This window comes from Brassica oleracea, chromosome C5 (genome assembly GCF_000695525.1).
Source record: "Brassica oleracea var. oleracea cultivar TO1000 chromosome C5, BOL, whole genome shotgun sequence".
Lineage (NCBI taxonomy): Eukaryota > Viridiplantae > Streptophyta > Magnoliopsida > Brassicales > Brassicaceae > Brassica > Brassica oleracea.
In genome coordinates, this window is record NC_027752.1 from 7,686,157 (window position 1) to 7,696,993 (window position 10,837).

General features: G+C 38.0%; 1 protein-coding gene, 1 long non-coding RNA gene and 1 pseudogene across 2 annotated transcripts in view; 1 reads left to right on the plus strand and 2 right to left on the minus strand.

Moving 5' to 3' along the window:
- Window positions 1–329: 329 nt before the first annotated feature.
- LOC106344409 lies at window positions 330–3,641 on the minus strand (annotated as a pseudogene).
- A 758-nt stretch (window positions 3,642–4,399) lies between these two features.
- On the plus strand, window positions 4,400–6,153 carry LOC106293292. Its single transcript, XR_001260432.1, has 3 exons — window positions 4,400–4,962; window positions 5,262–5,812; window positions 5,896–6,153. It is a non-coding gene; the product is annotated as an uncharacterized LOC106293292 (long non-coding RNA).
- A 1,900-nt stretch (window positions 6,154–8,053) lies between these two features.
- LOC106293391 (wall-associated receptor kinase-like 2) overlaps window positions 8,054–10,837 on the minus strand; it is a 7,741-nt gene continuing 4,957 nt past the window's right edge. The window contains exon 3 of the mRNA XM_013729075.1: window positions 8,054–9,397. Coding sequence (XP_013584529.1) covers window positions 8,184–9,233 — 1,050 coding nt within the window. The 5' untranslated portion in view covers window positions 9,234–9,397 and the 3' untranslated portion in view covers window positions 8,054–8,183. The remainder of the gene's footprint in view (window positions 9,398–10,837) is intronic.

The window sequence follows — 10,837 nt, forward strand, 5'->3', positions numbered from 1 at the left end:
GTCTCTATTAAACAACCAAACTGAAATCCATGCTTCCTCACCCACTCCTGAACTGTCATGTGCTTAGAAAACTTATTAAAGCTTCTGATATTCCAGTAGAAACCAGACATATTATTGGCGACGAGGTTTCTTTTTGTTCAGATTACTCGGATCTGCATCCAGAGCTTTCTGACCCGCTTTATCTTTCAGATATATGTGATTAATCTTCGACTCCCGAGGCAGCATTTTCCGAGGAACAACTTCTTCTTCCTGCGATGCCTCTAGAAAATCTTCCTCCTCCTGATCATTCTCCTGACCAGTAGATATCTCTTCATGTTCTTCCACCGGCATTAAGACAGAGGAACTCGACTTACTGCTTTACCTTCCTCCTGATTAATCACACCCCGAGGACTTGTTTTTTCCCCAACCTTAAGAACTTCCTCTTCAGTAGCCTCAGAGGAAACTAACACTTGGTCTTGCGATACATTGTTAGGTTGAAGTATCCCTTCCTTCTCAACTATCTCCTTCTCTTTCTCATCTACCACACTTTTCTTTACTTCACCCTCCTCCAAATTTTCTTGATCCTCTTGCATCTTTTCCTTCTTCATTGGACACACTTTAGTAGAATGTCCCCATTTATCACACTCCAAACACTTTGTAGGCAGCCACAGATAGATATATTCAATCATCACATCCTCCCCTTGTATATTGAAATTCATCTTTTTTGGCAAATCTTTTGTTAGATCAACCTTTACAAATATTTTTGCTACCTCTATGTTTAAACATTGAGCTGTCTCTGGATGCAATCTTCCCGGACTTCCTATTGGACTGGTTAGGAAACTCAACCCTTGCCACGAGAACATATTTATCGGAACATTTTTGAAGTGAACCCACATTGGAATAGATTGCACTGGTGCCTTCTCTTTCTCGATAACCGGAGACCACTTAGTAAGTATCACCGGAACCCCCGCCAGATTCCACATTCCTCTTCGCAGAATCCTGTTTCTATCAGCCTGGTTTAGAATCCTGAATTTCATTGTGGTTGAATTGACCTCCAAAACTTCTATCTTTTGCTTCTTATCGTTTAGCGTCCAAATCTTATTCACTATAGCGTGAACCTTTGCAATATGAGGAGCATTATCCAGAAACTTTCCCACCAGAAAATCATCCCATAGAGGTGGAACATCTTTTGTAATCTCTTCAGGAGTTGTTACTGATCCAATACCATCCTTCATTTTAACCTCAACATCATACTTCTTCAGAAATTTATGCCCCTGAACCGCTCCAACCCACGAGCCCTTGGATCCTCCAGAGATCTGATCCTTGGACTCCTGAACCGATTCTGTTTGACCTCCTCCCTGCTCTAGAACACCCGATCCTCCGATCTTCTCAAAACCCTCTCTGATCTCCTCGATAACCTTTAAACCCGAAACCTCCTTCAAACTCTGATTTAGATCAGAAACTTCCACCCCTTGCTTTGAATCGTGAACAGAGAACCATGCGTATCCAGCCTTGAATGACATGGCTTGATCCTCTTCGTCATCATCGTCCTCCTCAATATGAATCTCTGAATCATAAGTTGATGAACGAATCTTCTCTAACTCGATTGAAACTTCTCTCATGTTTGGCCTTTTCTTCCCTTTTCGGTTTAAACACCCTGTAGCTAGTTTTGCCATCAACATCACTTGGTCCAAGTCACATTCATCTTTGATCCGATCATCAACTATGTCAAGAACTCTCTTCTCTTTCACGGCCTCAACAAAATGAGCTGCAAAACCCCTGTTTTTTTCTTCGGACCGGACTCGAGTGGACGGTTTTTCTCCTGTTAAGAGCTCCACAAGGACAACTCCAAAACTGTACACATCACTTTTGTCCGTAAACTTGTTTGTTTGAAAGTATTCTGGATCTACGTACCCAAAAGTACCAGCAACTTGAGTTGTCAAGTGAGTTTGATCTGTGGTTAACGATCTTGAAGTTCCGAAATCAGACACCTTGGCCTGATGCTTCTCATCCAATAGTATATTGGTAGTCTTGATATCTCTATGGTATATGGGGAAAGATGCAGCTAAGTGCAAGTATGAAAGTGCTCCTGCAATCTCTATCGCAATATGAAGACGCACCTCCCATGTCATCTTGTAATCATCAGATTCACCATGAAGAAGCTTGAAGAGATCCCCGTTTGGAACAAACTCATATACAACAGCCTAAGAGCTTCACAATGTTTCTGTGATTGATCTGTGACAGAACAACAACCTCGTTGATGAACTCCTCTACTTTGTCTTCGTCCAGCAACGACTTTGGACCTCTTCACAGCAACGATTCTCCCATCTACCAACATTCCTTTGTACACAGTACCTTGACCTCCTTGCCCAAGAATCCTGTTCTTGTTAAAGTTATCAGTGGCTTTCTCTAACTCTTTGGAGGTAAATATCTTGGACATCTCTACGGTTCCTTCCTTTCTAGCTAACTGTTGTTTCAACAGCAAACCTCCATTACGTCTAAAAAACATCTTGCTTTGGTAGATCCTCTTCTGGTTCTTGAGGAACCTGTACAACCCAAAAACTCCCATGACGAAAAACAACAGTGCCAAACCTATTAGAACACCTGCAAGTTGCAACAACAAATACACACATCTAGTACACTAACTTTTTTTCTTAGTTCTGGACTTATACATACTGCTACTTGGACTCACCTTTAATCACCGGGTTGGACTTGCGCTGCTTCGGCACGCATTTGGTTGATGTACGTAAATTAACACAGATTTCATCTTTACCACATTTGTAACGATCTAATTATCAGCCCACGATAAGAACACAAACTCACGTACGTATACATCCATCTTGATGGTATGGGTTCCCTGGGTAATTTTGAGTCACAAAAGCAGTCCGCGTAGCTGAACCCGGAGAAGTAACCGTATGAGCAGTAACAACTCGTATTAAAAATGGTACCACCCATGGCTGAAACAGTATCGTAATGCCATCCTAGCTCTACTGCAGCGTATCCATCAGCATCAAACTTTTCTGGCTCGGGAGCATTCACCTTCTCGCTCGTCAAAAACCCAGCTCTGCATCCTCCTACTCCTGTTGTGTTGCCACCTTCGTGATTCTCTAAACTCACACCGGCTACTTGGGGCTGCCATTCAGGTATCCTCGTCTGGCAGATTCGGCTGTTTGTCTCGTTACAGCTCGTCTCGCAACCGATTATCTGCGGCTGGATGTCCGTCATAACGGCTCTAGTGTTGCAACCAACCGCAACGAGGTGGTTTGTGTCTGTCAAGAAGAAGGGGCTGCCTTGGCCCGAGATGTTCAAAGGCTGTGAGTTTCCTGGTCCTTGGCTGCTACGAGAACAACCAGAGGAACTCACATAGTCTTTAATGAGAAGAACTCCATTTTGAAGAGAGATGTTCACCACTTCCCTGTTGATTCGTGAGAGGAATGGAACAGAGCTGTTACAGACAACCTCGTACCACGGGTTTAAATAGCAGTCGTTCCCATCAATACCGAACGGGAACGGGATTTCTATTCCTCCGCAGACTCTATTACAAAGATCTGGATGTGTTCTTGCTGATGACCCAACGATGAAGAGCATAGATGTGACTATACAGAAGAGGTAACGAGCGTTTGGGATCATCATACTCTCTTCTTTTTTTTTGTTCTTCTCAAATCGTTCTATTTTCTAAAGTATTCCTATGCTATATAATGAAATTTTCAAGATGGACGCTTTAGTTGACCGGAGACTTAGTAAATTATAAATTCAAAGGATCTATCATTCATGAAATCAAATGGCTAAGGCATAAACGAGTTGAGTTTTTGTTTGGTTTTCCACCAATGAAACAAGAGAACCATTTGACAAGGGTATTTTATTGGACTATGTCCAACAGTTTTTTTAGACTCTAGAGTAGTTTTTGTTTTGAAGAATCTATTATTAGAATTTCAAGATTTTAGAAAATTATTTTCGCTTGAAAAGTAGGGAACCCCATGTTTTAGCAAAATTTCAAAGGAAACTTTGCAACAGGTTCTCAAAAGACCTTGTGACAATAGAAAGATCATTGTCTGTGTATTTACTATCGTCTCCAGACGTTACAAAAAATAATATCTAGTTTCCTAAACTAGTAGTATCTTTGCACAAACACCATAACTCTTAACATCGCATTTTCTTTAACACAATAGCATCATCATCTAATTATATAAAGTACAGATTGATTCCCTCCCAGGGTCCACGTTGACATCCATGTCACTAATTCGTGTGATGTCGTGCTGACACCTGTTCCCGACCAAAAACGTGTCATTTCATTTAAGTTTGTTATGGCGTGGGCTTTTGATCGTGATGCTATTGGGCTTAATTCAGAGCGTGCTGTCGGCCCAGCCAGGCATATATACTTCTCGCTAACCCTAATCCGTATACGTGAAAACATGTTTGTTCTTCGTTTCTGTTTGTTCGGTGACGATCGAGTTTCCTTGATGTCTCGAAACGGATTGCGTTATGGATTCTATGTGTTTAATCCCATTAAAAACGTTGACGATCGAGCTTCCTCATGGTTTATGAAACGGATTGCGTCGGTAAGGCGGTGAGCTTTTGGGTATAAATATGTCAGCATTTCTCTTCTGGAAATCGTGTTCTCTTCATTCATCTTCTATTCATAAGGCGTGGGAGGGTTTCACGAAGGCCTCAGACGCTGAGCAGCAGATTTGGGCTGCGGTTGATCCTTACGCCAAGAACGAATGTTGTTTCAGAATGAATGTTGTATGGCTAAATGCGACATGGAGGGATAACATGAAATTATAAACCTTTTGATTCTTGATTTTCTCAATACATGCTAGATTGAAGCATGTTTGTCTGAATATTTTTGTTCTAACTTTCCCAAAGAGTTTCTGATTCAGAAAATGGAGACTTTAAAGAGTACAAGGAGCATGCTGATAATTTCATGAAGATTACCAACCTTCTCCAAGACGAGATTTAAACACCTTCTAGCTTCTTTATAAGGTTTGGTCTCAAGTAATGTTTATTATGTGTTTGATGCAATTCCTCACAGAGCTTGAATAATCCAAAATTGAATCTTTAGCTGAAGCTTTATGTTAATTGTAAATCGATCTAAATGCTTAAATAAGTTTCTAACTATTAATAATAAAACAAAACTATAAAGTTTGGTTTTGTTTGTGATTCTCTATTTTCTAAATTAACAAAACCAATCAGTGTATTATGTATAGTTCTGGTTTGACTCTGATTGTATAGTTCTATTGTTTTTTTTTTCTTTTTTCATGTGAAAATAACATTCATGGAAGCCTCTATCTCCTCTCGGTGGACATCCATGACCAAATCTGCAGATGCTACTCAAACGCTGAACTTACATTGAACTCACGCTGAAATCACTGCACAGCGTACATATACATGTGTGTCGCAGATATACAGACTCTCCAATGAGACTAGAGCTTAACATTTCTATATCAGGATCTTGGCTGAAGTTTTTTCGTTAATTGTGGCTAAATGCTTAGATGAACTTTCTAATTATTATCATTTTTTGTCCGAAACTTATGGGTTCTAAATCACGGTTACATTTCAGGCTTAGAAGATTGGGTACATATAAGTCCGAGAAGCTAAGAACTATGGCCCTACTTAACATGTGATCTACTTTTATGCAACAAAACAAGTTGAACAGCAGAGTAGTCTCTGGAATAACTTTTATATTATGTGGTTTTTTTTATTAACGTATTATGTGGTTTTATGTTTTAATATTTCCGGTCCAAGATGAAGGTTCAGTAAACTGCTAATTTAATTAATACTCTCTGTAGAATTCATTTGGTTGATTTCCTTTGCTTCCAAAATCAAGACGCAGGTATAATACCTTAAGACAATAATGTATGATTATAGCATATAATTTCTATTATACTAACTCTGGATTTTTAAGTTGTTCACCAGCCACTGAAGAGCAAGCAGCTTTTAGGTGGCTATAAATTTCACCAATTGACTTACAATTACCTTTCGCCTGGCAAAGCAAGAAAATCGGAGCAGAGGATAGCATTTTTTTTTTTCTGGTTCATTATAGAATTGTGCAAAACAACTGCTTCGTTGGTTAAAGAAAAACAAAAGACTTATACAAATCTTGATGGATAATCAATAAGTTGTCTCGCATGGTTATTACAATTTATCAATAAATCAGAGACATTAGGATTGATATGCAACCGCATATAGATTAGAATGCCGGATTTTTAACAAAAAAATAAAATAAAATATTATTGAGATATACTGAACCAATATAAATATTAAAAATCACTTCTCCCTTTTTCTAAAAAAAATGTACCTGTTTTTTTTAATATTTTCATTTTCACACATTTTATAATCCAAATTTGTTGATAAAACATATTCGTTTTTTGAGATATTGGTTATATAATTAGGTGCATTAAATGCTTAATTTAGTTTTTAACAGAATCTATATATTTTATAAAAAATATGCATAATTATAAGAAAACTTGACAGCATAATTGTTTCAAGAAAAAAAACGAGACATCATATTTTAGCTACATTTTCATAAAATAATTTCATAAATTTATAATACTTTTGAATAGTTTAAATTTATTATAAAGTAAATCAAATCACCTATGAATTGTGGAGGAACGATTGGAGCATGTTGTGTGGCATCTAGGTGTCTTCTTGATAGCATCTCCATTCTGTTTCTCATCTCTCACTTCTTGATCTTCTTGGCCGCATCTTAAGCACAATATCTTATTTTGCATTTGTTTTAGTACTCAAGCAGATGTATGTAATGAAGTATAAACAATTGAGTTGATTTTATCTAACGCTTAGAAGATGGAGATGGTTCCAAGGAAGATGGGTTAGGGTTGTGAGCAACAAAAAAAAATGTATTGCCTTCTAATGAGGAAAAACAATGAATAAAAACAATGATATAGAGTTTTTTTAGGGCTTTCATTTGTTTTTCTATGTCTATCAATTGTGTGATAAAGAACTTCTATGTGTATGTGTCCTCATATTTGATGACTGTATACTCTTTTCTGATCTGATATAATTAAACGAAATACGTTCAATCCATACAAATATTTCTTAACTCATTATTTTTTGAGGTTTTATCTTTTTAATACAATTGTTTGTTGTAATGTACCAAACTATCGATGCATTGGATCTTTAATACAATTATACAATATTATAATTTTTTTAAAAGACAAAAATCATTATCATACAAAAATCATTATCATACAAAAATCATTATCATACACATCTCTTGCAAATGCAAACCTAAAACACAAACACAAAACCATACAAAATAATAATCTAGATCACAAATAAAGTATATCCCGCGCGTAGGCCGGAGCGACCCTAGTAACACATAAGATTTGCTAGGCCTTTCTGTTCGGGTATTCGTTCAGTTCGAATCAGATTTTTTGGATTCTGATTTTTTTAACACGTCCTAAGCCTATACTAGGAAATCTGTATGTATGGAACATGATCGGATATAACGTATTGGTCTTTTGGTTTTGGATCGGTTTTGGATCGGTTTTGTATCACATCCTACAATCCATAAAGTAACCATATATCATTCGGATCCGGGTTATATCGGGTCGGTTCGGATATACCCCAAATTAAATCTAATTTTTTTAAAAAAACATACAAGATATATATATATACTTATTTACATAGAATTGAGCATTTAAGATACTTATTTAAATTTAAATACTTATTGTTAGATATCATATCAAAATAAATATGAAATTAAATATTTGACGTACATATTTATGGTTCAAATATTTATATTGTATAGACATTCGAATCAATTTCTTTGGATATTTGTTTTTTTTAGGTTTCTCGGATTATTCGTTTGGGTTCGGTTAATAACACTTTGGGTTCATATATGTTTTTAACACCCTACAAAATCCATTCGTTTTTTTTTTTTTGCATTTCAGATCGAGTTTTTCAATTCGGGTTCGGTTCAAATTTTGGACTACTGATTTTATGCCCAATCCTAGGATCGGCTGTGATTTAAGTTTTTTTTTACTACTCATATGCTTAATATGTTATCAGCCAAAGCTGAAATTCCACAAAGCATTCGTTTTTACTTGCTTTTTAGTGAAATTCGTGTAAATTATTTTTGAATGATGAAATACTAGAGTTTCATAATCGAAATATGTACTTAACATGTTACCACAAAAAGAAAGAAAGATAACATAGGTAGTGTAGTCATGCCCCTCCCATCACTACCATGTTCGTATAGGAACCAATGGGTCAACATCAGACGTGGGGGATGCATTATTAAACATGGCTGGAGCAGTCATACCAACATCCCTAGTCTCATCAGTGTTGAACGACATGGCTTGATCATCCTTTTCCTCATCCTCGTCCTCAATATGAATCTCTGAATCATAAGATGATGAACGAATCTTCTCTAGCTCGATTGAAACTTCCTTCATGTTTGGCCGCTTGCTCCCCTTCCTGCTTAGACAACTTCGAGCGATTTTTGCAACTGCCACCACTTGGTCCAACTTGCTTTCGTCTTTGATTCGATCATCAATGATGTCAACCACTCTGTTTCGTTTCATGACCTCGATGAAATGAGCCGCCAAGCCTATTCCTTCTTCAGACCCGGCACGGTACAATGGTTTCTCTCCGGTAATGAGCTCCACTAATACAACCCCGAAGCTGTATACATCACTCTTGTCAGTGTATTGGCTTGAAAGGAAGTACTCTGGATCCATATACCCAAAAGTGCCTGCAACTAATGTTGTCAAGTGAGTTTGATCAACGGTTACCGATCTCGAGGTTCCGAAATCAGATACTTTGGCTCCGTATTTCTCATCTAACAGTATATTGGTAGTCTTGATATCTCTGTGGTATATTGGAAAAGATGCAGCTGAGTGCATGTATGAAAGTGCACCCGCCATCTCTATAGCTATGCGAAGACGCACTTCCCAAGTCATTATGTAATCATCTGACTCGTCATGTAAGCGCTTGAATAGATCTCCATTGGGAATATATTCGTAAACCAAGACTGGTACTTCCGTCTCAAGACAACATCCCAAGAGTTTCACGATGTTCCTGTGGTTAATCTGTGAGAGAAGGACGACCTCGTTGATGAACTCCTCAAGCCTATCTTCATCCACAACTTTGGATCTTTTAACTGCAACAATTCTCCCATCAACAAGCATTCCCTTATACACAGTTCCTTGGCCGCCTTGTCCAAGCACCCTGTTCTCGCTGAAGTTATCAGTGGCTTTTTTCAACTCCTTCGAGCTGAAGATTTTTGACATCTCTACATTACCGTCCTTTGTAGTTAATTGTTGGTTCAACAGTAAACCTCAATTACGTTTGAAGAACTTCTTGTTACGGATGATCTTCCTTCTCTTCTTGACAAGCTTGTACAACCCGAATGTCCCGACAATAAACAGTAATCCCAACAGACCTATAAGAATGCCTGCACCAACCACATATAGTTAAACATAAGCATGCTCGGTCCGGGCCGCACAACCGGATGAAACATCCGATTTTGCCTCTAAATTTTAATTTTTAAAGATCTATTGTTTCAAATCAATTTATCATTTTTATTAATATCTATACTATATTAAAAGGGTTATATGAGCATCAGAGAGGATGTCCACGTCAGACAAAAAAACCAGCCAATAGGAAAACAGCTCTCCGCCACGTCAGATAGGCAATGACAAATCTAACTTTTTCCAAAATGAATCCCGGCCCCTTTCTCTTCGTCTTCTCCGTCTCTCGACATTCCTAGATCCAGATTTTGTTTCTCCTTTTCTTTTCTCATTCTCTTCCTTTACTTCATAGTTGATAGTACTTTCTGATTTGTGTTGAGAGTAAGCAACGCGGCAAGAGATGTGGAGGTGAAGTGTGCCATGGAAGACGACGGTGGCTTAAGATCGTTGAGGTGTAGCCGAGCACAGCGACGTCGGATCTGAAGATAGAGGACCATAGCCATCTATCCCACCGACCACAGTCATCTCTATCTCTCTCTTAATTCAACGGCGGAGGAGGATAAGTATTAAATCCCGGTCCAATTACCGGTATAAAAGATACTACAGGTATGAAAGATTGTCCGTTTTATCTAAAAACTGTTCGGTTCGGTTATGGTAGACATGGCATTTACAATCAACTGTCCTACTCATTCCCCACCGATTGTAAGGTGCAGTTTTTAGATTTATGTTTTTTTTTTATCAAGTTTGAGAGTGATTAGCCATGTCCATTTCAGTGGGGTTAAACGTTTTTTATTTTGATTATCAGGCCAGAACTTTTGATTGGAGATTTGATAAGAGAACTCAGAAGCTACACGACAGAAAGTCAAGATATATGCCAGTGAATATGTTAACTAAACTGAATGTGATTTTATGTTTATACTTTCTTGAATTCATTTTAGGTTTGGTTTAACTTTGTCTTCGTATTTTGATTCTCAGGCTAGAACAATGGATTTGAGGGCGAGCAGATCCACATGGATATCAAGATCCAAATCAGAAGCCAAAGATTCAGGCGAATAAAGATAAGTAGAGATGCGAGAGACGTGACCAACAGCTTCTCGAACAAAATCCAAAGAGACCACATAATTTCGCAGAGGAGAAGCTACAGTAGAGAAGATATGTGGTCAGATCTCTGTTGGTCGAAACATTGGGTATGTTTTCTTCTGTGTTTAGTGCTTAGTTGATCGCCACCTGTCTCTGTCTCATTAGTAGATTTTTATTTGACAGTACCACTAGAGTTCTGAGATCTGGTTGCAAGATTAACTTCCTTAGGAGGAGGAGGCAGAGATTAGCCTCACTCGAGAAGAATAGAAAGAAGCTTGCTCCTGCCCCCAACAAACCGGTTAAGATTTCATTAAAAACCCTTAGTGACCGAGATTAGTTTCTGA